General features: G+C 37.3%; 2 protein-coding genes and 2 long non-coding RNA genes across 5 annotated transcripts in view; 2 read left to right on the top strand and 2 right to left on the bottom strand.

Moving 5' to 3' along the window:
* LOC143340971 (band 4.1-like protein 4) overlaps nucleotides 1-8,157 on the bottom strand; it is a 102,254-nt gene extending 94,097 nt beyond the window's left edge. Inside the window, exons 1-3 of one of the 2 annotated variants that reach the window (XM_076763447.1) lie at nucleotides 8,147-8,157; nucleotides 7,934-8,012; nucleotides 7,735-7,806 (exon numbers count right to left, since the gene is read on the bottom strand). The gene's annotated coding sequence lies outside the window, so the exon portion shown is untranslated. Of the gene's footprint in view, nucleotides 1-6,847; nucleotides 7,686-7,734; nucleotides 7,807-7,933; nucleotides 8,013-8,146 lie in introns of those variants that run through there. The other variant, XM_076763446.1, reaches the window with a different exon arrangement.
* Nucleotides 8,158-8,164: 7 nt separating this feature from the next.
* Nucleotides 8,165-10,270, bottom strand: LOC143341358 (uncharacterized). Its single transcript, XR_013079585.1, has 3 exons — nucleotides 10,212-10,270; nucleotides 9,843-9,967; nucleotides 8,165-8,225 (listed from the first exon to the last, which is right to left on the bottom strand). It is a non-coding gene; the product is annotated as an uncharacterized LOC143341358 (long non-coding RNA).
* A 1,273-nt stretch (nucleotides 10,271-11,543) lies between these two features.
* On the top strand, nucleotides 11,544-12,388 carry LOC143341073 (uncharacterized). Its single transcript, XR_013079558.1, has 3 exons — nucleotides 11,544-11,936; nucleotides 12,105-12,205; nucleotides 12,284-12,388. It is a non-coding gene; the product is annotated as an uncharacterized LOC143341073 (long non-coding RNA).
* A 1,321-nt stretch (nucleotides 12,389-13,709) lies between these two features.
* The window catches only part of LOC143341307 (uncharacterized), a 54,111-nt gene continuing 40,559 nt past the window's right edge, over nucleotides 13,710-27,261 (top strand). The window contains exons 1-3 of the mRNA XM_076764150.1: nucleotides 13,710-13,976; nucleotides 15,070-15,149; nucleotides 19,396-19,470. Of these exons, the coding sequence (XP_076620265.1) occupies nucleotides 13,874-13,976; nucleotides 15,070-15,149; nucleotides 19,396-19,470 (258 nt within the window). The 5' untranslated portion in view covers nucleotides 13,710-13,873. The remainder of the gene's footprint in view (nucleotides 13,977-15,069; nucleotides 15,150-19,395; nucleotides 19,471-27,261) is intronic.

Raw genomic sequence — 27,261 nt, 5'->3', positions numbered from 1 at the left:
GCAACGCGTGCACCGAGATACCCCCGTTTCGTCGAGAATTTCGATCGTTTTTGCACTCGATTTTTAATTTCCAAACTTGCCTACACGGAGCTGCTTTCACTTTGAGGGGAAGAAGCGCAAGGTATGATTAAATTTCAATACTTTGCGACTCATGGCTCTTTGGAACAGTCGCTGATCTACGCCTTCGAGGCATTGACCCGTTAAGACGTTAATTTATTGAACCGGAATTTTTTTCCATTCATCTTTTAACGACTGTAACAGCTTGCCTTTCTTGCCGTGCTTTATGTTTCTGATACCAGTTCCTAGTTCCTCCGATACGTGGTTCAATGGGATTTAGGTCAGCTGATTGAGCTGGCAACGATAAAAGTTCTGCGTGTCTAGCACGTAACCAGTTTTACCACTTTTGCGGTATGTTTCGGGTCAATGTCGCGTTGAAAAACTTAATTACGTAGAGTATTTTTTTTTTAGTATTTAAAAACATATTTTTACTAAGCACTGAAGATCTAAGTTATCTAAAAATTCGGTACAATAGTTTACTCACGATGTTTACTGAAATTCCTCAAAGTACATAATTTGGAAAGTGCACGATCTAGATACATCTTGTTGTAGATGAAATAAAACCAAGTATTCTAATTTTGTAGTAACAGAAAACGAACGCAGAGCCAATTTGTTAAATAGATAGATCAACAAAAGATCACGACAAATGTATCCCGATTCAGAAAATACTGCATTTGAATAAACTACAAGCATAGTAGTATCGTAACAGACAATTATCGAAACGAACGGTAGCGACAATGTTAATTAAACGATGTTCCCGATACGCTAAACACTCGCCATAACTGTATTTCTTTCGCATAAAATAGCACCAATTTTTCTAACAATTTACGACCACGAGATAAGCACAGCTCGTGATTTGTTCTCTGTTCAATGCCAGCGTGATCACCCACGACCATCAGTTATTAGCCCGAGGCAATCGTTACTGGTGGATTCTTTTACACTTCTTTATCCTACCCGCGAAGCGTCTACAGTTATGATACTCAGCCTGAAATAGTAAGAGAACGTCAAAATAAAATTTATGCCACTTTGCGTTCCCTTCGGATTTATTTCAACTCTAAAAATACCGATACGCCGCTGTTATTGGCCGCTCGAACGATAAAACGAGCAAAAGTAAAATGCTTTCGTACAAGACAAAATTGTTAATAACTTTGTCAGGAATTTTGTTCGACACTGATTCGAAATGAGAGATACACGCGGATGGGCAAATATTTGTGAACGACAATCCATCAGGTTCTGAGATTTATTCGATCTGAAATAATTCGAGTCCACTCGTGTATCCATTTTTTACTTCAAGTACAAGCATACACATATCTTCGTAACAAATATATTGTCAATTATAGTGTATATATTTGTAAATGTTTATTCGTTCCCTCGTAGAAAGCTACTGTAAATTTTCAAAAATCTACTCGAGTGAATTTTTTACAATTTTTATTAGAAATTACGAACGGGCCATTTTGGCCATTTCTAAAGTTACAAATCTCTATTCGTCGAAATGAGAGATACACGCGGATGGGCAAATATTTGCGAGCGACAGTCTACCAGGTTGCGAGATTTATTCGATCCAAAATAATTCGAGTCCACTCGTGTATCCATTTTTTACTTCAAATACAAACATACACATATCTTCGTAACAAATATATCGAGAACTATGGTGTATTCATTTGTAAATGTTTATTCGTTCCCTCCTAGAAAGATACTGTAAATTTTCAAAAATCTACTCGAATGAATTTCTTATAATTTTTATTAGAAATTACGAACGGGCCATTTTGGCCATTTCTAGAGTTAAAAATCTCTAGGACGAAGAAGCAATATTCGTAACGAAATAACGCGTTTCTTCGAACGATCGTCGACAGCACGAACAAACCGGCAGAAGAAGCTGCTTCTTCGGATTACCATTCTTTTGTCTGACTTATCCCAACGGCTATAGAAAAATCATGGTCACGTGTCCGTCGTCTATCGTTTTCTCGTAGTCACAGGCGTAATTGTTTCCCGTCACGTACAGATACGTTTTCAAGGGATAGTCACCCGTCGCTGGCCGCCGGCAGAAGGTCAAGAGTCCAAGTACGCCTTTTGTCCTCGTGTCGTTTTAAAAATGTCTGTTCAATGTGCCGAACTGACGAGTGCCATTGAACTCGAAGCGAGCGCTCGCTGGCCTGATGCATCCGTGGAACAGGTTTCAAATCCAGAATCCCTGAATCTGTCTCGGGTTAATAGAAACTGACGGAGCTTAGCTTATTGCCATGGTTAAACCATATCGCGGAATTAATTGCAGAGAAGTCTGCCTTTACCGATTAGCGTGTCCATTTCCTATTCGACCGTGACTTGAAACGACCCGTACACCCGAACAAAGTTCCCAATTCGACGAACAGTTCGCTCCGAGCGTTCCTACAACGAACAGCGATCGTTATCGTTAACGTGCGACTACACCGATCGCATCGTCGGAATCGTTAAGGAGCCTCACGCCTTCGAAAATACTAAAAAAGTCGTTTTTCCTTCTCTCTACTTTATATTAACGTGAAGTCTTTGAAACGTGTTCTGGAAATGTTACGTCGAGATCTTAAAAATGATCGTCACTGACAAAAATTTAATAGTAATAATGGGAGATTCTAGAGGCCAAAATAAGACGAAAATCAAGAATATCAATTTCTTGACTGAGGCTTCGTTAAAAAGGTATTAAAAAATTTTAAATCATACTAAAAAAATTATATTTAGTTACAGAGGTCAACTACAAACATTTTTGGTGAATAGACATACCCCCAAAATCCTACCCACTTTCGAGAAAAAAATTCGAGGTGTGAAATTTTTAGACGAAATTAAAAAATTTCAAATCATACTAAAAAAATTATATTTAGTTACAGGGGTCAATTACAAGCATTTTTGTTGAATAGACATATCCTCGAAATCCTACGCATTTTCGAGAAAAAAATTCTGTAAGGTCAAAACTTTAAACGTTAATAACTTTTTAATAAAGCCTCCATCAACAAATTGATATTCTTGATTTTCGTCTTATTTTGGCTTCTAGAATCTGCCATTAAAATTTTTCCTAGGGATGGCCGAACACCCTGTATATTTATAAAATAATAAAAGGGCTGTGATTTATTTTTATTGAGAAATAAATAGTTTAAAATTTCAATTACCAATACCATACTTTTCAACACTCTTCGAACTGTTTCGTTAGATTTTTGGATAAAAACAATTAATTCTAGAAGCACTTGTACAATACTGGAATTATTAAACTAATAATTGTTAACCTAATATGTTATATTGGCTTCGAATATCGAGAGTTCACTGTTACGAAAGTTGTATATCTTGGAAAATATTCTGTTCGTGGAAGGACCAGTTCAACGACCTATAATTCAAGGTCATTCAAGGCCAATCAAGGTGAAATATATTAGAAGCTGCATATATCGGAAAATATTAATTTTACTATAGTTGCACCTTAATACTTTTGCACTCAGGATTAATTGCTTCATCGAAATCTGCTATAAAGCATTGATAATACCGTTTAAAGAAAAAAACAAATTGATATTATGTTCTCTTCGAAAGCAAACAAGATTTGTTTCCAGCATTTTTTTCTACCACCAAAAGTAAACGAGTTATTCAAGTGGTCTGTCCGAAGTACCTCACCCTGTATACTACCGTGTCGAAGGACATAAAAATAAAGTTATACGATGGTGTGCATAATTCAAGCAATTGTGGTCAACCGAACCAAGACAAACCAGAGAAATTCTTGTTCCGAACGATTTGTGGTTATCGTGTGAATTATAATTTTTAAAAAATAAACAGAATCGCGGAATTACCGCCTTTCGAGACAAACAAATTCGACTGCTAACAAATTTACGTCTGTAACATTGTCTGTTGTTTGAATTTTTACAATCCATTTATCAACACATATTCTACATACTAACTTCAAAGAAATATTTTTTTTCTTACGGTGTATTTTAATTCACATCTATAATACTATATTAGTTGTAAGATATTAATAATTTTTTCTAAAGAGAGTCATTTTCAAAAAAGTATACCGATTCACCAAGACGACGTTTTGCGTACTAATTTAAGTAGCAAAAAAAATATTTATTTTTTCGAATTTGTACATTAATATAGTCGAGTACCGGGACTTTGATGACTTGTCCTTTAAAACTGTAGAAGATATTGCGTTGTACCCTATTTATATTTTTGTACAGATAGAAACTGATACCCAGAGCTTTCTGCTATCGATCAAAGCCACGATTGTGAGAAAACTGTGTCGATAATTGGAGGACATTTACCTCGCCTTATTTTTCAGTCTCCCTGTCGTAACCCGAAAAACGAAAACAACCTCGAACAACCGATACGATTAACCAGCCGCGAAGCTGCAATTTCCCCGTGTAAATATCAACGACGGTTATGGTGTCCTCGATTCCCTCTCTCGGTCGCTTTTACCTTCGGAATCTGCGGTTACGATAAGGAGGGCCGTCCATCGACGCGTTCGTATGCAGATTCGCCACTGGCGATAACCAACGTTACGATAAAGATTCGAACTTGACCAACATCACCGCGCCAATACATCGTTTTCTCAAAATTTACGCCAAACCAAACTCCGATACCACGTACAGATAGTACAGCCTTATAAATTGGAACCTTGAATACATTTCTAATTACTAAATTTACTATATTGGTTATAAAAAAATTAATTTTTAGGATTATAGAGATATTCGACGAATTGGCTATTCACTCTAATATGTATTGAGTGACAAATTTTATTTTGTTTTTTTTTCTGGAGAGACTGGTATACATTCAAATACGAGGGGATCAATCTTAGAAAAGTCCTTAGAAAATTCAAGACCTGGCCCTCGTAGTATCGAAAATGATTTGTTTTTAGTAAGCATCATGACTCACTAGACAACTCTCAAAGTTTCAGTTATATCCACCACATGGTTCCATTTTTATTGTCGATCGAAGCAAGGTACTTCCTTTTGCGTCAAGACAAAATCATGGGATTAAAGTTCGAATTATTACAACGTCCACCTTATTCACTGGATTTGGCCCCCAGTGACTTTTTCTTTATTTACAAACTTAAAAAAATGGCTCAACGGACAACGGTACACGTCGACGAGGAGATCACCGTCCAATCAGATGCTTATTTTGAAGATCTTCCGAAATCTTACTTTCTAGATGGCTTAAAAAAGTTGGAGAAACACTTGGAAAAGTGTATAGAGCTAAAAGGAGATTATGTTGCAAAATAACAAAAAAAACCTACCTAAAATAATTTGTTTTTCTATCTTTTTCTAAGGACTTATTAAACGATCCTCGTAATTCAGCGTAATTCCATCTTTCTAGCTTTTTACCAGAACAAACAATTGCACTTTGATTTAGAAGATCTCGCAGGAAAACCATGAAATATTAGCTACAATATTGAATTGAAGTACAGGTAACCCTCCTACAACACGGTAAGAAAATTTCGAAAACCTTCGTAAAACACTGGATAACATGATTTTTGCTTGACATATTTAAAAACTAAATTACCTTAAAATAGTGACGCGAAGGAATAATGAGCTATAGTGTCTTTACATGAAAATATATAAACAAATTATAATTTACTAAATTAAGCATTAAATTAAAATAATATTTTTTGTTTTGTGTTTTACATACATTTATATTTTTCACAAAAATTAAGTTGCTTATGTAGAATTTAAAAAAAATATTTGTTTTCAATAAGTTTTCGGAACGTAACTCCCCTTTTTATACTGGCTCTGAGTCTCATATAACACGATTTCACACAACACGGCATTTTCTAGGAACCTATCTACCGTGTTATAGGGTTACCTGTACTTGTAACAGTAAAAATAAAATGAAATATCTTCTAAAGATTGCGATAACTCTATACCCTGTATCTTTCAAGCACAGAATGGTCCAAGGAATCGATTTATTATTAATAAAGCACCTTTACAGAAGCTGTCCCTATCGTTCCTATCGCGCGAAAGAAGCAAGAAACGATCGATAATTTCTAGAAAATAGTTTGTCCGGTCAATTACCAGCAAAACGACCCGCGTATTCCGAAGTCAGAGGGCATCGAAGGCAACGTTCCGACGACATCGTCCAATTAGTTCGAGTTTACGCGTGCTGGAGCTTTCGCTGTAAACGAGCGACTACCTTTTGGGCTTCTTTGATTTTTCTCTGTCCGGTTTCGTCTATCTCGCGTCCCCAGCGAGCGTCGCGACGGAAAAGACGCGACCGACCGCTTACTTTACTCGCGCATACAACTTATCCGAGGAAAGAAGCGCGCTGTACAGCTCCGTAATTGGTGCTCGCGGCTAATAGCCCATTGTCTGCCATAAAGAAGCGGGAAAAATGTTTCATTTATCCGTGACGTTTTCAGAGCCACCATCGGTAGAAAACACGACGTCGACGACGCGTTTCGGAATACAATACGAGTCCTCGCTCCCGTCCCACATTAAGCATTCGTCGATCGACTTTTAAGGGGGCATCAAATTATACTCGACGATAAATTTTTCCCCGTTTGCGCCGCGCGTCTATCCGCGCCGAGACAAAGAGACACCGTGAGCCAATAAAATGAAGAATAATATCGCCTTCGTGAATAAAACAATTCTCCTCGGTATCGTCTTCGATAGAGACCGAGACTCGAGAATCGGGAAACCGTATCGAACGCTTGAAAAGAAGAGACACAGAGGTAAATAAAAAGAAACATCGAGCTACGAAGATTGCCCCCGAACGGTGTTCCATCGAGACAAAAACGTTCAAAAAGTGTCTAAGTTCAGGGGCATTCCAACGGAGCTTCGTACGTACGCACCTTGACCGCGAAACTCAGATCGCAGATCGAAGGCACGCTGTCCCCGCGTTGATCGATGCAGCCGGTCCCGCTGGAAGGGTCATCACACTTCCGGTGTCGGGGCTGCGAAGGGATCCCACAGAAATTCTTCGTTTTCCAACGAACGCGCGCACCAGAGTCACGGGGTACGAAAGGATTCGAAACGCGGGTAGAGCGAGGACCGATCAAGGTCCGCTTCCGTTTCTCACTGAACGCGCGTGAACCAGCGACGGTCGGCGCGTTGCTGGTGCGCGCACTGTGACATGTCAGGTGGCGATTTTCGTCTGTCGGGCGAACGCGCGACGGCCACGGTTAACCGAACAGCGACTTGAACCGACCGCGCAGGAAGGAAGTCGGATCGTCGATCGATGACACCGGTTGGATTAGACACCGTGGAACGTGTCAGGAGCAGCCAGAGAGAGAAAGAGAGAGATAGAGAGAGGAGGATCCAACCGCGGCGAGCGGGAGGCACACGCTCGCGGAGATCAGGGCAGTGGCTTGGCTCGGATCAGACTGAGCCGAGTCAACCGAAGGATCCAAGATATGCCTTTACCTTGCGCGCCTTCCTTTCCTTCACCTTTCCTTCGCCGCGCGCGCCCTCTCCCTTCCGCCTACCAACGTACCCCGCTCGCTCGCTCTGTTAATCGTGATAGCGCGGACAGTGACGTACCCAGACCAGGGCCTTCGCGCTCTCGAGCGTGCCACGGCGAAATTGCGCCGCGTCACGCGACCCGAGCCGCCGAAACATTTTCGACGCGATCCTCGTCTCGCTCGACTCGTTGCGATTAGCCAGCCCCGACAATTTTTTACTACATTTCTCCGCGAATTTCTACGGCACGTTTTGCCCGAGAAGCTTTCGCTAGTCTTACCGTGATCTGCTACTTTCCGATACAAAGGTTTCCGGACTCACGTGCGAGAATCTTCGACTGCTAATAGCAATTCTGTAAACGAAAATAATAAAACACGTTATTAAGAAAGGTGATCAAAATTCAAATTCTAAATTCTAAATGGTTGCAGAAACCCTTTTACTAATTTATTATTATTAGTGATTGATTTGTAGGTACATACTGTTCGATCCATTGTAGATCACTCAAAACTGCATCCTTGATAACATGGGTCAAGATTAAGGTTACCGAAACTTTCTGCCCTATAATAAATAATTACAATTATTAATTAAAAAGGTATATGAATAAAAATTCAAATTCTAAACAGGAGCCCTATTAATGGTTGCAGAAACCCTTCTACTAGTTTATTATTAGTGATTGATTTGTAGATACATACTGTTCGATCCGTTGTAGATCACTCAAAACGGTGTCCTTGATAACACGGATCAAGATTAAGGTCACCGAAACTTTCTGCCCTATAATAAATAATTACATTCATAATAATATTTATATTTAAATATATGGTCAAAACTAAAATCAACGGTTACATGTATAAAGATAAATATCCTTGAATTTTAATATCAGAAATGTAGAAAGAAGGAAGAAGTATTATATGTGTAACGTAACCATAATTTTACCGAAGCATCTAGACAAATTTTTGGTCTGCTACAATGAGAAAAAGAACGATGGAAAGAAATATTTTTCTCAGCTAAACAGAATGATTTAAAAGATAACTTTAAATTTTAACTTTCTACCCTATAATAAATAATTACATTAATAATAATATTTATATTTAAATATATGTGATCTAAACTAAAATCAACAGTTACATGTATAAAGATAAATATCCCTGAATTTCAATGTCAGAAATGCAGAAAGAAGGAAGAAGTATTATATGTGTAACGTAACCATAATTTTACCGAAGCATCTAGACAAATTTTTGGTCTACTAAAATGGGAAAAAAGGTTTCATTTATTTTCGTCGAAGCAACGGTGAAGAGAAATATTTTTCTCGGCTAGACAGAATGATTTAAAAGATAACTTTAAATTTTCATCAGCTTCGCGAACTCGCCGAGAATATGCCTCCCTTACCCCGGTTGAATCTTTTGCATGATAAGTGACGAGTGTCAACTAGATCACGATCACGATGACATTGATAAAGAAGAGTTCCTCGTCGAGAAAAGAAACCTTCAAAGTTTTATTACACTTGCTGCTACGCGAGATGAAACAAAGGTGTGGAAGGAAGGGACTCTTGAACTCTAGCAATTTATTCGAAAGTATTATCACGGAGACTTCAAATATCATAGTACTGCAGTGAATTTTTCTCATGGTTGCTCTAATCTTACTAACTATGGAGAATATTTTTCTAGACTAAAACTAATAAAGAATTACTTAAGATCCATTATGAACACCTTACGGTTCAGAAACCTTACTGTTTATTATTAACAGACAAAATAAAGGGGCTGTAACTGCTACTTTTATGTGAAAAATAACCCAAGGAATCGAATTATGTAAGAACAATTCCATACTTAGCAATTCTATCAAAAATACATACAAGTGATACAAAAATATAGAACACAGTGCATATCATTTAAATGTGCATTATACAATTAATAAAGAATTACTTAAGATCCATTATGAACACTTTACAATTCAGAAACCTTACTGTCTATTATTAACAGACAAAATAAAGGGGCTGTAACTGCTACCTTTACGTGAAAAATAACCCAAGGAATCGAATTATGTAAGAACAATTCCATACTTAGCAATCCTATCAAAAATACATAGAAGTGATACAAAAACATAGAACACAGTGCATATCATTTAAATGTGCATTATATAATTTTTGTCTACCCCCAAGCGCTCCAAAGATGCAACACTTTGTATTTAAAAGTATGAATATTAAAAAATAAATCTAAAAATTAATTCAACGCAAAGTGTTCACCTTTTCATACTGCTAATTAATAAAGGGGGATGAAGAGGTTAAATCGAATCGCGCGCCTTTTTAACAGCGAATAGCCCAAAGTAGCGATACGGCACTGCGCGTAAGCACAGCATAGCAAAGCGTCTGTCCCTCTTTCAACCGCTACTCACCTTCCTCCGTTGAGGACTTCGGCCTCGTGCCCACCATTCTTCCTAATACTTTGGTACACGCCACGGAGAAAGAAGCCTCGTAAAAACGTGCTGTCCCATAATGTCCATGCAATCAACTTGACTTCCTAAAAATAAAGGGAACGCGCGACAGGATTAAAAGAAGAATAAAGGAATTCCTTCTGAATCGTCATTCGCTGAACGCACGAAGCCACTTTTCTGAATGATACGGCTGCCGGGGGCCCGTCTCAAAGGGGTTTTTATTCCCGAATTACAAGTCACGGGAGAGAGGATAGGGAAACCGAGCAATTTATTTCCGACGAGAAAAGAAGTAAATTGACACGAGAGTGTCCTATTTAAAACAGGTGTTACTGGTGTGCATTTCGGCGAATAATCGTGATGCATTTAAACGGCACCGACGATCTTTTACGCTCCTACCAATTCAGGATTTTAAAAGAGAACTTTTATCAAAATGTCCCCGCGTGTTTGCTCATATTGCGTGCGAAATGTTTTTCTAAACGAACAAGTAGGTAGATAGATGAGTATTATTGATTGTAAAGAACGTCTTTTGTTCGTATAACCTTAACGAAAATGTTATTGCGATTGTAACATGCGAAATTTGTATACCGAGATACATGAAAAAGTACCAACAGATCTCAAAAAAAAACCTAGCATCAAAAACTCTTTTAGGTTATATACAATAAATAAATAAAGGTTTTACTTACCGTTCGCTTCCTATGTTCCACGCTGGAATAGATAATTCGTGGACATTTATCGCGCGGGAACTGTTATGAGCAATCGTATGGCGCCAAAACTCTACTGAAAGATGTAACACAGTGCCCTCTTTAAATTTATTGGGCAATTAGAAACGACTATGTTGATCATCGAGTCTGAAAGAAAGACAAACGAAAACAATATTACGTTAGATAAAACAATAAAATCCCAAGGAATCTAGTACTTTTTTATGTAGCATTGACGAACAATGCTCGATTAAATCTATTTACTTTGCAAAGGTTACTGGATGCTTTTGTTTCTTCGTGCAACGTATCTAGTTTTGTAAAACTATGCAGTATTTATATCGTCCTATTGTCGCGAAGCATAAGAGGTTACTGACGACTGTCAATGTAAGGATTAGTTTTACCGATTGTTTATTTTAAACATGGCGTGGGAGGACGATCCTCTAATGATCCCCAGAGCCTCCTCACAGCGCCTGAGGGAGGTCACCGTGTAGTTTTTCGTCGGTAAAAGTCCGACACTACCCTGTGCCACCCCCAAACCCGAGTACTTATAAGCATTTTCCAAAAATAAAAGAAAAACCTAAAGTAAATGACTCATTTACTGCCACCTATCCAATTACTGTCACCCTAAACTGTTTTACTTGAAATATCGAATAAACCTTACAAAGCTGTACACAAAATATGTAACATTAATTTTTTCCATCATTTATTTTGTATGAAATGATAAGAAATTTGAAATCGACTAGGAAAATAAACATGATACCCTTACTGACGAAAGAATACTAAAGAAAATGCTATTATTATAGTAGTTGAGTTATAAACATAATAAAATATGGTTTTCTTATTTTAACATTATAGAAAATAATAACAATCGTAATACAACGATTGGCCACAAAGAATTACTGTCATTATAGTAGTTGTTTAAAGAAACAAAACTGTATGCTATTCTGTCACCCATGTTGTAACTGTGTGCACCTAACCTAACTTTTCATTTGTATATTACATGCACGATATTTGTAGTATTATAATATATAGTATGTATGTTTTCATTGATACTAACATGCAACACAAAAATGTCGTCAAACTTCATCGATACATGAATTTGATTTTTGGTTAAGAGGATAGCAATTTGATCTTCCAGCTTGTCAATGTTTGGTCAGCTGACAGTAATTGAAATGTCAATAACGCGATCAAACGCATTCGACGGGTGACAGTAATAGTTTCCAAAGTATTCTTCTTGAATTATCGATAATAGTGTCAATAATTTCGAAAGTTACGTCTCGAAATTTTTACAGGAAATTGACGACAAATCAAACTTTCAATAACAAAAGGATAAAAGTCAATAGACTGGATCATACAAGTAGGAATTAGAAATATTTTTATATTATGGTCCTTGTTCAAAATTAACAAAAATCAGTTCCTTCTACATTTAGTTGCTCGAATAGTAAGACTTTTGGCTTGAATCGCAAGGTCTTATGCAGTGTCACAGGCCCTGCTAATTTATTAATAACTTTTCATTTATTTCTAGCATCTGGATGGCTAATCAAAAGCATTAAACCAAGCAAATGAAAAGTATGCTATGCTGCAAAAGAATTACTGGACTCAAAGGATGATAAACCAAGTATCATTGTAAGGAATGCTAAAGCATAATATTAACGGTTCATTATCAGTTTTATTTCTGTATTAACATATTTTTGTTAAATTTAGGGAATGTATATGATAGCAATTATAAAATACTAATTGTTTTTTATTGTAACTAATTGGAAAATAAGGTCGAAAAGGAGAGGGAAAACAGAGAGGAACAACATAGTGGCAGAAGGCTCTTTGTGCATTGTGTATCTCAAATATTTGAATAAACAAGTAAATGAGTAATAAATAAACGTATATTCTACATTATATGAAAAGTCTTCGATTTATTCAACCTTGTTAACGAAAACACTATTTCTACGATTTTAATATCTCTTAATAGATTCCAAAAATAAATTTTATGTCCAATACTATACAGGGTGTTCGGCCACCCCTGGGAAAAATTTTAATGGGAGATTCTAGAGGCCAAAATAAGACGAAAATCAAGAATACCAATTTGTTGATGGAGGCTTCATTAAAAAGTTATTAACAATTAAATTCAACAATTTCAAATTGTTCTGGAAAAATTATTTTCAATTGCGGGAGTCAATTACAATCATTTTTGGTCATTATACATACCTTCGAAATCCTACCCACTTTCGAGAAAAAAATTCGAGTAGGTACTGAAATTTTTAGACGAAATTAAAAAATTTCAAATCATTACTAAAAAAATTATATTTAGTTACAGGGGTCAATTACAATCATTTTTGGTCATTACACATACCCCCGAAATCCCAGGCACTTTCGAGAAAAAAATTCCTTACCGAAAATCTAATTAGGCGCCAAAATTTTTCGACGAAAAAAAAAAATTTTATATCGCTCTGGAAAAATTATTTTCGTTTGCGGGGGTCAATTACAATCATTTTTGGTGAATAGACATAACCCTGAAATCTTGCGCATTTTCGAGAAAAAAATTCAGTATGGGCGGAACTTTAAACGTTAATAACTTTTTAACGAAGCCTCCATCAACAAATTGGTATTCTTGATTTTCGTCTTAGTTTGGCCTCTAGAATCCTTCATTAAAATTTTTTCCAGGTGTGGTCGAACACCCTGTATAAGTTAAATACACAGAAGAAATAAAGATTCCAATTACCGTTTACAATTTTGCATCATGTGCTGTAAGCTATAACGGATGATGCATTTCATGATTCGCATATTTTCGTGCACGATCAGGTTTAAATTAACGTACTTCTCTAATAGAGTATATATGTACATATTAAATTTAGTTATATTTAATAATGCTGCCCTCTTCCAACCTATCAGATAATTAGAATCGTCTCTGTTGGTAATAAAATTTTTCCAATAAATTAATGTCCTATATAATTGTATAGCAGTCGAGTTTTAAAAAAACACATGGAGAAGCGATACGTTGCAAATATCATTGAAAATAATACAAGATTTAACCACTTTGCTACCATATCCATTCCGTTATGCAAAGCAGGAAAATTCCAAGAAATCTAGTAATTTTTTTCATGACGGTGTCAACCATGCTGGACTAAACTTGTGTGTATTTTGCGAAGGTTACTACGTGTTCTTGTTACTTCATGTTTTGATAGTTTTATGCCGTTGACGTGTGTAGTTTTGTCAGAATATGCAGTGTTTATAACGTCCAGAAAGAGTGTTCAAATACATTTTCCAAAATACCTATAACGACGAGTGTCGACGTGTAAAATGGCGTGGTTCGGTGACGGACTACCTAGCTTGTCGAATTTAAAAGGACAGTTAAAAAATTTTACGGAGGAAGTTTTAACTGAGTGCATTGTAGAAGAAATAGGTGTGTACTATTTCCTCTGAATTATAATATAATCAACGGGAATCGTTATTTGTTGTTCCGGAACGTGGTACACTCCAGTCGAACTAGACCTACTGGAAAAAGTTCCCAACTCGAATTTCATTGCATAATGTCGTCGAAAACAATTTTAAAGAAAAAAAAAACAATACCTCCAAATCTGTTCGTCGTGGAATGAAGATCGTTGTTTTCAAAATTCGTAACAAATAAGTACAATCGAATGGCCCTTGCCCGGTTACGATACGATGTAAAATAATAAAGTTATTTCAATTTTTTGCAAAATTGAAAATGTTGTCTTTCTTTAAAAAATCATAGTGTCACCAAATCCAAAAAATAAGTCTTACCAACCGTTTGATATCGTAAAGTAAGTATTTGAGAATATAAAAAAAATTTAATCAATGCCATTGTCATGCTTCTAAGACCACAACTTTTATTGTTTACAAAAATCGTCACGCTTTGAAAGATCATTTTTCTTAGAACACAAGCGAGATATTGAATTGACACTTGGCAAATGTGTTTACTGTCAGAAGGCCAATATTTCACCCAATTTTCAAGGTTTAATGTCAATTTTTTTAGAAGTTATTAACGATTTTCAAATTTTCATATGTTAAAGACTTTTATTTTTCCCCAACTTAACTATCGATCCAATAATAACGTAACGAATCTCACTTCATAGATCATTTCAATAAGTATAACTGGCTATTTTTATATTTTATGTAGGATCGCTAATTTTCGAGATATAAAGGATTTTACGAAAGAAAGTATCAATTTTGCCACTTGACGTTACTGTTATCACGTTGAAGTGGATCGATGACTTATATCATTTATGATAATCTTTTCGACAATATTATGCAATCAAATTTGAGATAGGAGGTTTTTTCCAATTTTACATATTTCCGTGTCTGCTGTGGCTGATCTGGCAGGTTACTGGCGACTGTCAATATAAGGATCTGCTGTACCGATTGCGTTCGCGGTAAAAATGGCGGGAAATTTAAGACGCGCGTATATAAACTTCGTAACTATGCTTTCGTTGCTTAAATAATTTCTTAATAACTCTTCGTTTATTTGTTGTAAATAGATGCACGGTCTAAAGCATTAAACGAAGCGAACGAGAAGTGTGTCGAACTGCAAGAGTTACTGAACTCGAAAGACGCTGAAGTAAGTATAATATTAATTCTTAAACGCAGTATTAATAGTTTATTAATATTACATTTTATCTGTATTGACTTTTTTTTATTAAAAACATCGATACAGAAATAATTGATAAAATATCGAAATTATTGTTTCTTATTATAGCACATTTAGTGTAAAATTACATTACACAGTTTCGATTACATATATCTTTTAGCCTGTAACAGCTACTCTGTAATATGGATCTAACTTTATTACAAATTCTTGACACCAACGCAGATGTCGATTACTTTGATAAGGACACAGTAACCCAACGGTTAGAAATTATTTTAACAGATGTTGCTTTCCATAATAAACGGGTTTGAGTGTAATGTAAACACGTTTAACTTATCTCTCGTGACACCAACCCCGAATCCTTTCAACCCTCAGCAAGGAGCGATAGGAGGCTATCCTTCGATGCACGAAACATCGGTCGTCAGTTTCGTAAAACGTAACTGTATCATTTTCGATATATCGTTCACCTTATCGTTTCGCTATAAATTTAATAAAAAAAGAAAGTATCGACAAAGTTTCCAGGCCAAGAAACCACCATATTTAATTTTATACAGTCGTTCCATCCTTTATTAAAACATCGTTTAAAAAATGCTTCGAGTATTTTGTTTTGTCCCCGATCGGCGTATTTCTTTCATAAAATATTACTCGTCGGAACGACCTTCGAATGTGCAATCGTTCCACCGTGCAAAAATAGTTCTAGTGGTGGGGCTGGGGAGGTGGGAGGGTGGGTCATTGAAGTCTGCACGGTCACGTCGTTCCGGTTTGTTATCGCGGACAATTTGTGGAAGCATAAGAGACCAAAAGCGTGCACCACGTTTGTTCGTGCTTTTGTGGTTAACCTCAGGACCATGCACCTCCGTTGTTCTAGGAACCGATAGATAGCGATATCAAAGCCTTTGGTCTACATTAACAATGCTTATGTGCCCGGCCCTGTCTCCCTTAGAAACGCATATAACGTTACAGTGTTAATGCACTCGATCCTCATTGACTTTTACCGAAGGAAGGTGTGCCCGTTGAAACCATGAGCATTCGTAAATTGATCGAGGGATTACATCGAAACTGTTTCAAACAGTCTGGAATTTATGCAGCGAAATAGATTACTGTTGAACCTGTACCTTACGAACGTAGGTTCAAACTTCTTGAATATACCGCTTCACGAGACGTGCTTGTATTTTTATTAAAATAAATTATAACTTCGTGCAATATTTAGTAGTAGTATTTCTTAGTAAAAACTAAAACATAGAGGCCCTTCGAAATAATTAAAAAACTGTGACTGTAGAAACAAACATGGAAGTACCAACACCACGATTTTGGTTAATAAATTGAACGAATATGATCAGTTTGTGTAGTATAACTTTCAACACATTAATTAACTTATGAGTGTTATACAGGGTGTTCGGCCAACCCTGGGAAAAATTTTAATGAGAGATTCTAGAGGCCAAAATAAGACGAAAATCAAGAATACTAATTTGTTGATGGAGGCTTCGTTAAAAAGTTATTAACGTTTAAAGCTCCGCCCGTAACTGAATTTTTTTGTAGAAAGTGGGTAGGATTTCGGGGGTAGGTCCATTCACCAAAAATTATTGTAATTGATCCCTCCAACAGAAAATAATTTTTCCAGAACGATTTGAAATTTTTTAAATTTGTCGAAAAATTTCAAATTTTCTCGAATTTTTTTCTCGAAAATGCATAGGATTTGGAAGGTATATTTAATGACCAAAAATGATTGTAATTGACCCCTACAACCAAAAATAATTTTTCTAGAACGATTTGAAATTTGTTTTTTTCGCCGAAAAATTTCAGCACCTACCCTGTCGATTTTTCTTAAGAATTCGTTTTTTATTTTTAGTAATTTTGTTTGACGCCCTACAGAAAAGTTGTCTAATACTTTTCTGCAGGTACCCATGAGCTCTACTTCAGAAGAAAGTTTCATTGAAATATATTCACAATTGTAGAAGTTATGGCTGTTTGAAAATTGGACCATTTTTATTGGGTTTTTCTCAGTTTACGGGGTCAAGGATCAACTTTTCAAATATTTTTATCATTTATACATATTCTCGATTAAAATACGCGTCGTTTGCATTTTGAAACTTCAAAATCGGCCAATCCGTTCAGGAGTTATGAGATTTTAAACATTCACATGAAATTTCAGGGAAGCATTGTTGGCCCCATATTAGATTCTTGGTAAAGATTTTTTTTTCTCGAAAGTGCGTAGGATTTCGAGGGTATGTCTATTGACCAAAAATGCTTGTAATTGACCCCTGTAACTAAAAATAATTTTTTCAGAATGATTTGAAATTTTTTAATTTAATTTTTAATAACGTTTTAACGAAGCTTCAATCAAGAAATAGATATTCTTGATTTTCGTTTTATTTTGGCCTCTAAAATCTCCCATTAAAATTTTTCCCAGGAGTGGCCGAACACCCTGTATAATATAAAATTATATTTGCAACATAACGACACGTATGTATGTACCTATCCTAGCAGTCCAGTCAAATAAAGTCGATCAAAGTTTGAAGTATCCGCTAATTGTGTTATCAAGTTGCACAAATTGTAATATCGTTTTCCAATATTAACGTTCAATATCCACGCCCGTGTTCCGGGAATATAAATCACGGGTATAGTAAAAACGCCTTCGATCAGATACAGATAATCACGATCACGTGTATCTGGGATATTCCACTAATTTTGAAATATATTTGTTGTTTTCGAGTGCTCGAATATTCTTTAGTACCCGGGTTACGAAATAATTCAAAATTTATTTCGAACAATAATGGAATCAATGCATAGTAATTCACTCGATCGAACAGTTAAACTTTTATTTCTTGTATCGCGAAATATTCCGTTCTATAATTCTTTTTTTTCAACGTGTAAAGGATAAACGGTCGTTTATCTCGTATTCGTTACTCGAAAATGTGCGGATAAGAATTTTGTCACCTGATCGAAACGTGCCGTGGCGTCCGTGCTTTCGCGAGCTCCGAAAGGGATAAAATATCAGAAACTATCGGGCGTAGATTTAAAACGATTCGAATCGTTTCGCTTTCATTGCTTCCAGCGGCTGTGTAAGATGATGTGGTATAGGTGGTATAACGTTTAGGGAAGGGGACGGGCGGTTATCGCAGCGCAAACCTGAGATAAGAAAGGCAAACAGAAACGCGCATCGTACGGTCCCTATGCCCACAGCGTACCACCGGACTTCCTTCTGATTATGGTTACCAATATTTAAGTCCGTAGCATGATTACTGCGATCCCCGTGTCAACGTGCTTTTTTCGGTTTTTTTTTCCTTTTTTTTTTCTTTCTTCTTCGCCTTACGAGATACCGATTTTTCGTAGCTGTTTCAACACGATCGCCGAGTTCCAGGAATTTTACCAACTCCACCTAACTGCCGAACTCGGTTTAAAATCGAACTTTCCGCTCCTCCATCAACGCGACGACTCGTCTGCGATGGGATTTCATTTTTTTAATTAACTGTTTCCCCAAAGCAGAGGATGTTTTACGATATTAAGGGGTGCAAAAGAAAATTTTTTTAAATTAAGTTTGGAATTACATAGTTTTTTATTTTGTTGCATATCGTATAATTAGAAAATTTAATTACGAAGAGATTATATACTGAGTGATTCTACAAACTGGGACAGTTGTAGATCATTTGTAAGCGAAGATAAAAAAGATTTATGCAGGAAAAAGTTGAATGCCCCGTGCGTAGCCATCTTTGAGTATTTGTAATTTTCTTTGTCCTATTATTTACATAATATAGCGTAATATGTACGAGTAAAGAAATTCAGGTTATCGAAATCAACATAAACAACTTAATTCTAAATTAATTAGAAGAAACCACTGGCTTGCTAATTTAATGTGCTTTCAAAAAGACTTGAAAAGTTGCAACGAAAATACCAGTTATAGTAGACAGAAAATATGCAGTACAGACAATTCGAGTGATAATTCTGAATGGGATTGTACGATGTTCTAATTGGCTCCCATTTTCTACTTGAGCAATTGACTGGAGAATCTTTCTTAACGTTCTTAGCAAATGATTTATTGATTTTCTTGGAAGATATACTCTTGTTCATTTAACAAAACGGATCTAGCACAGAATGTACAACTAACAAATTAATTAAACGAAATCTATCTCCAAGTTCCTTGACCTTCCATGACACCAAACTTTAAACCATTAGATTTTTATGCAAAACTGTAATATCATTAACGAATTTTATTTAATAGATTTCGCTTCTGCGGCGACATATCTGCGAGCTTCAAAAAACTGTTGCTGAACTCAACGAGAAACCAAAGGACTCGGTAAGTTATTTCGACAATTTAATTTTATATCGACAATGTTCGACGAGCAAAATAAAAACCACTGTAAAAGTACAAGTAGCGTGAAAGATACCTGTTTTTTTTTTTTATCCTACGCTATATATTTTGTGGTCGGACAGTGGTCGAAATTTATCTATGTTCATGACTCATAAATCAACAGTATCACGTTTTCGGGTTAATGAGGAAAAGTGGCACACGATAAGACACAGTACCGCTATTCGAGGATTAGAAAAGTTAATTTACAATAAATTTTAGAAACAATTTAAAAATTATTATTACCAAGTCACTAAAAATTAATACCCATTAAATTGGTTTCCTCTAAAAGTAATCGATGGATTATAGAAACGTCTCAACGTTTATTTTACACCGTCTGTTCTCCGCATAATGACGAATATAAATACTCATGTTTTTATAATGTTACAGGAAAATTATTCGTAGCTGAAACGTAAAGTCTCATCAAGCATACGCATACGCGAAAGTTTCTTTTAATTATTTTCATGTTTGGTAACAATTTATTGCAGGTGTAAAATATGTGTTTGATCAAGAACGGATAACTCGAATGATTTCAATCGACTCGTAATTAATACCGTAACGATGCTCGATGTAAAAGAATCGTGTATTCGTAACTCTTCTCCCAATGTAATTAACCGTTCACAATTAGTTCACTTTCGTACCCTGCACAATGCATGTGCTGAGTAGCAGCTGATGAGGCAGATACAAATCTGCTAAACACTTTCTCCCCCTTGTGTCTCCTTCATGACGTTCTAATATTTCCACTGTGTATTGTCAATAATGTACTACTAATATACACCACATTGCCAAGAGATGCGTAAAACTTTGAGAGACAAACAATTCCTCTAAAATAATAGATTAAAATATTTCACAATGGCTAACTTAACTTTAAAAGAATTCTTTTTAATTCATAGATCAACAAAAGAAAATTAATAAAATCGACCCTTCCCCTAAAATTCCAAATCCTTTTCCATGCGCAGCTTCCAAACTTTCTATGTATTTAAGGGTCCTTAACACTTTGACTGCCACGTCACCCATATATGGGTGACAGAATTTTTAACAGTGGAACTAACACAATTAATTCTCAGATTAAAATGTTAAAGAAAATAAATTTTAAGGAGGTTACAAAGGTAACTACTACGACAACTTTTAAGTTGTGTAGTTTACGATTGTCTAAAACCAAAGTTTTGGTCTCGTAAATAATTTTAGGATTTTAGACTGGTAATTAACGTGTTAAAACGCATAAAATAATTATTCGTCTTACTTAATTTTCAATCAAATACAAATTCTCAGATTCCTGTTCCATTGTTTTCGTGCCTCGGTTGAAAATGTTGGTGCCACGATAGTTCCTTGCTAGTAACATTCATTGTTTCCTCGGCGCGGCGTTCCTCAAAACATTGTGCAGGAATAAAAATGGCGTCGCAACGGCGCACCGATTTCACGTGGTTTTCGCGCGACTGTTACGCCGCGCGTACGTTTCATTCCGAGTTCACGGCGAATGGGGGTTCCCTGAACTTTATGGCGACCACGTATGCAGAAACAGCGAGCGCAACGCGTCGCGCACGCTTCGCAAAGGCGAGAAAAAAGAAAAGATCCAACAATAAGCGCGCCTTAAGAATCGGTTGCGGTTGCACGATCCATAAACCATGTACCCTCGCTCGCCGCACAACTTTTACTCCGTTAACATTCGAAAGACGATAACTCATTGTTAGGTCATCGCAATAATAATCCACGATCGAGTGTCATTAAATTGCTTGCCGCGCCGCGTTATTAAGTTTCGAAAGTGACGCAAGCGTTTATACACAAATAGCGACTGCAGTCTGAATGAAGAGCAGCTTTACTAGCTACTGTTTTCTCGACAGTTTAGAATCATCCAACGTCTCTTTGGACCGTCTTAAATGTCGAAACTCCGAGCTCCCTATAGCTTTCTGCGATTAAAGAGTAATCGAGAATACGGATAGTATGTATTCAGGTTTCTCCGTAACAATGTACACAAATGGAACGTGATGGATGTTAGACGCTGTTCATACAAAACGAACCCAATATCGGTACATTAAATTCATATTATTTCGATTAGAATCTTGTTGGTGTGCAAACTTGAGCATAATATTGTTCTATGCCAACGCTGTCGCGTAATTACGCAGGATGAAGAGGTAATTCATATGATATCGTGCGACTACCAGCGAATAATACAGAAATTGTTTCGATCGAGTTTGCAAGAGCTCTGTATACAGGGTGTACAGCCACTCTTGGGTAGAAATTTTAATAGGAGATTTTAGAGGCCAAAATATGACGAAAATCAAAAATATCAATTTTTTGATTTGAAAAAAAATTTCAAATCGTTCTGGAAAAATTATTTTTAGCTGTGGGGGTCAATTACAATCATTTTTGGTCAATACACATACCCCCGAATTCCTACTCACTTTCGAGAAAAAAATTCGAGTAGGTAGACAAAATCGACAAAATTAAAAAATTTCAAATCGTTCTGGAAAAATTATTTTCAATTGTAGACGTCAATTAGAATCATTTTTGGTCAATATACCTACCTCCGAATTCCTACTCACTTTCGAGAAAAAAATTGGAGTAGATGGACAAATCGCCGTTCTACAGGCAGGATTTTAAGTATTAATAACTTTTTAACGAAGTCACCATCAACAAATTGATATTCTTGATTTTCGTCTTATTTTGGCCTCCAGAATCGCCCATTAAAATTTTTCCCAGGGATGGCCGAACACTCTGTATAAATAGAAGATAATCTAAAAGTTCATTTGTGGATCGGAGTCGTATAAAAAGTGTGTATGAGTTCCCGTGCGAATCGACAGTATCGATGGAAAAAAAAAATAGTTGAAAAGGCCGGGTCGACGTTGCATCGTGTGCCATGATAGAAACTACGTTCGCTAAGAATGCGAGATAAGCCGATAACCAAAGCCTCGCACTTTAGTTCATATCTTGGGCTAACAAAGGATCGGTCCAACCTCCCATCACCGTCATCGTGAGTACTGTTAGAGGAGGAACCTCCCTTTTGCCTTTTCCTCGCTTCTCGCTACACCGGAACACTCGATTATCCAAACTAACAGAGAGACACGTTTCCAAGTGTATAATTTACGAATCGATAATATTCACTTGGTACCGTTTCCCATCGCTAATCACATTCCCCTTAGCGCCATCGGTTTAATTGTCCCCAACGTTCAAAAATGTTCCCATAAATAATTCAGCAGTTACGAGAAAGTCACGGATGCAGTCTCCGGAATATTTTCATTTATTAAACGCGGACCTTTATGCAAATGAGACTAGCAAAAGGTGCTTAGGAAGTAGCAAACAGTTCTGGGTGACAATGGTCGATGTCGTACTTTTTTCGAACAGCTGCACACTGTCTCTATCTAAGCTGCAAGCTGGATCTATTGAACGCGAGACGACTAATTGCTTGGAGAATTAACAAGTATCTGAATATAAGTAACAAGTTGATAAATTGTATTACGCCGTGAGAATAGGATCAATGTTCCTAAAGATTTCTAACAAGACTATATCTTTTTCTTTCGCTGTCATTTTCCCCCTATTAATAATGAAACCTACACGGCATTATCGTGGCTTTATAAAAGAAGGAAAAATTCAATTTTGAACATTTTTACCTGTACCAAATTGTACATAAGTCCGTTACGATATCATAGTTTGAACGAGAGCATTTTTCCAAAGTCTTCGTCAATATCGTGGATTTATGAACGAAAGGATTCTGCTTGGAACATTTTCACGATCGAAGAACCGTACCAGGTCGCACGTAAGCCTGTTACGACATCGTAGCTTGAACGAAAGTATTTTTCTAACGCGAGAACGTACTAACGTTTGGATAACGAGGGTTCTACAGTAATTTCAGAATTCGTTTCGGCGCTGGCTCGAATTAAAACACACCTTGTGTCTCGCGGCACGGAACACGTGTCGCTTCGACACGGCTGATCAGAAGACATTGTGCTATTCACGGGGCTTTGCACCGGATGTAGTCGGTGACCTCCAACACCTCGGCTTTTAATAACTAATCAGGTGCTGGGACTCGGTGCCGTTTCCACCGGCGATCGTGGAAACGAACACGAGCAAGATAAAAATTCGTCGTAATGACTCATCCCCTCGTCGCCGATGGCCACCGCCTAAGTGGCGTCGTTTTCAATTTCGAGTCCTTGAAGTTGATCGCTGTTAATGCATCGAAAATTACCTAACGCGACGCTTATCGCCCACCACTTGGAAATTGACCGCGATTCTACGAGAAAATTCGAAACGCGTCGAGCAACGCAATTTTTTCGCGAATTCCTCTTCGCCTCGAATGTTTATTTCTTTCTATATCGATCCGTGATCGTTAATACGGTCGCCGTTTTAATTTGTTGACCGTGATATACTTTATCGCGATCAAATATTAACTCAATAAGTGCACGTTAATTGCTACTCTACAATCTCATTTAATCTTACACTTAGACCCACCTCGACTTAACCTCGACCCACAATGCTTTTGCAAAATAGAACCGCGGACTGTGCTGCTGGTCGTGAAAAAAAGAGTTATGTTCGACGGAAAACAGAATTATTGATTTATACGTCCCCATGAAAGATTTAGTTTCGTATCGTAGATATGGTCCCCACCTGCTTCGGCGAAAGTAAATCTGATGTGATTATCGTTACAAAAGAGCGAAACCGCGATTACGAAAAATAATTTTAGACATAATTTTTTTGTTGTATTAGATATTTTTGCCTTGTATCGCATATTATGGGATCGCAAACAATTTAAAAGACGTACATGCGTTATTGAACGTGTTGTTACCGATAATTTCTAATTATAACAATTTTGTTTTTTCCGGTTGCTTCGCCGAAAGTAATTTCCATAAATTTTTATTACTAGAGTCGGTAATTGTTCCGCGGATACAGTTACGCGCTCCTAAAAATGTAGAACGCATCATTGCACGTTGTTCAGAAATTAATAACAAACTCTCTTTAATCGATGATAATTTATTCGTAGAAACTTTTATCGCCGCGACGCGACGCACCGAACCCATCGATTTGATTTAACTGGCGCGTGTAATTATTAATCTTTCGTTTTCGACGATAACGCATCGAAATACGATAGGCTGAATATCAGGGGTGCTTAGTAGCCAGGGGTGATAGTGACTATGACTACCCTCCGCGAATGGCTATAAATGTAGGTCGATCGAGCTTCCACTCTGCGTACGTGTCTGCTGTCACACTGATCGTCTGACAATTTTGCCGAAAGGTCAGTACATAAATATTATTTCAATTCGGTAATGTTAAACCTACTTCTGCACTGTCTCGTTAAACCAACCGTTTCATTAACATCTCGATCGTTGTCGCGTTGTCTTTCCGTAACCTGCAGCTAGAAACCTCCACGATAATACTTCATCTTCCGTAACACATTCTATCTTAGAACCAATCTTTTAAACGACTAATATAATATAAAGTAAACCAGTATTGGAGATATACGTTTTGGAGCAAAACATTTTTAAATATATTTTCGTAATTATCTTTGAATATTTGAAAAGTGAAATGCGAGAAAGTTGCATTTCTTGAGTCGACTAATGAGAACATGTACGAGGATACAAATTGTTAATTACTCCTAATAACTCCTATTAAGTCTAAAGTTTCAGACGCTATAACGACCTAAACAGTTTTCATTCGCAATTAGTGCAACTCTCTTTGAGTTTGATAAGGAGAACGGGGCAACAGTGAACAAATCTACGATACGGACTTAATTAATTACTTCAACCCTCTGCTGCACGAATATTATTTCTCGAAAAATATAACGCGAAACTACGATAATATCTCGCATCTTTCGCGAGCCATTTGGCGCTATTTTGATTGCTGGAACGACAGCGGAAAAGGCATATTCTACCAATTAGGAGTCACCAATGTCGTTCCACTAACCGGAAGACTTGACGCCTTGGGACAGATTCAATGCCTCCGTGTATACATTATGGTAACGTAAAATACGACGCTGCTCGAGGTAATTCGAGTGTGCACGTTTCTGCGACTGTTGTCTGTTCGAGTTAATTCGAGTGTGCTCGTTAAGGGGTTAAAGAAAATGTTCGAAGCGTCCCCTTTGTGCTTCAACGGACGCCACTGTACGCTATATTACCGAGCTAACTCGAAAATAGCAGGTGTTCTTCGAATGGCCACAAATCCATTTTCCGCCCCTTATCGAGAATCGTGCACGTTGTTCGTTCTCATTGAACGGAATTTTTAAATCCGCATAAACTTGATAAGATAAATTTCGACAAGTCCAGGCACAGAGGATCATTTCTTCCGTAAATATTAATCACCGGAAACATTCGAGCCAGTGGATCCTTATTTTCATCGTAAATTCACCGGATGCTAATTGATTGAAGTCTCTCTGTTCTCTGCTCGCTAGCGCGCGGCTTGCAATCAACGCAGACAAACGTTTAACGAGAACCGTCTAGGCACAAAAATCACGGGATCGACCGTCGACATCGCCGAATACCGTTTATTGCGAATGGCGCGCCAGGTTGGTTTCCGGTCCACTCGTCGAACACAGCCTCCTTCCGTCGAAACGATTCCTCGTAGGTGAGCTCCGGGGCCCACGAAAAATAGGAAGACGGGTCAGAGAAGAACCAGAAGGGGGCGATCCTGCGATTACCATAATGTCACCGGTAATGTGCTTTTTCCACTCTGGTTTCCTTCAGCTGCGCCCGCAGCGCGCGTTCGCATGGGGGCCGATAAAAATGTCCTGTCGTTAACAGCGACGCGTTGTACATTCGTACGGAAACATGTCCCAACGGAAAAGGCAGCAGCTAGCCTAATTACATTATTCATGACCGTGTCTGTGGTGTTCCTCGTCCGAACGACGTGTTTTGCTCGAGAGACGTTGCTCGAAATGAATCTGTACCGCTCCGGAAATTTTCGATTCTGAGTCCTGCTAATTCGATACGTGCAATTATATTGGGCGGTGAACTTGGACCGCGTAAAACTGGAGGGAAGTCCAAATGGAGGGTTTCTTTTTTTAAGGAAGCTTTGTGATTGTAATTGAATGCACAGTGATTATCGGGAATAAAGACGCTTGTAGCAGCGAGTAAAGAATAGAACGGTTCAGGAACCATTAGCGAACAAAATAGGCGTATGTCAGCGTCGGAAATTACAGTAGAAGGGAGCAAGGCCACGACAATTTTCCACGTTTAGAAAATACCACAAAATTTGTTTATATTACAGTGTGGAAAAATAGAAATATTCAAAAAGTCGATGATAGCCCAGTGAAAAATAATTATAATATTCTTATCTTCACCGGTATCAATCCTAGTGCGATTATGATGGTGGTCACCGAGTCAGTTTACCGCGAGATTTGAATAGTAAGTGTGACACAGCAGTTTGAGGTCCGCACGTTAGCAGTATGGTCGTTAAGCGATCTGATGCGTAGTTCGCGATAGTTACTTTCTGTGTACAGAATTATTAGATCCATTCCGTACATAACTCGGTTTATGTACAGGAGGAACGCTCAAACTTTGGATCAGTATTTCCTGATCTCTGACGCCAACGTTAACTGAATTTACAGTCACCAACAATCTTTTAGTTTTCCTTTAAGTCATCCGTTAAGATCTCGGTGCAATCTCGAATTTCATCGAGCAACGTTTGAAAATCAAACATCCCCGATCGAGAACAAGTACAAGTCGGTTGCAGTTCGTTGGCCAACAAATCTCCCATTCAATTTTAATAAATATCCAACTGTAGCTGCTATTAGAGTTTCGTAGGAGAGCTTAG

Source organism: Colletes latitarsis, chromosome 4 (genome assembly GCF_051014445.1).
Source record: "Colletes latitarsis isolate SP2378_abdomen chromosome 4, iyColLati1, whole genome shotgun sequence".
Lineage (NCBI taxonomy): Eukaryota > Metazoa > Arthropoda > Insecta > Hymenoptera > Colletidae > Colletes > Colletes latitarsis.
This window is presented reverse-complemented; position numbering and strand designations above follow the sequence as displayed.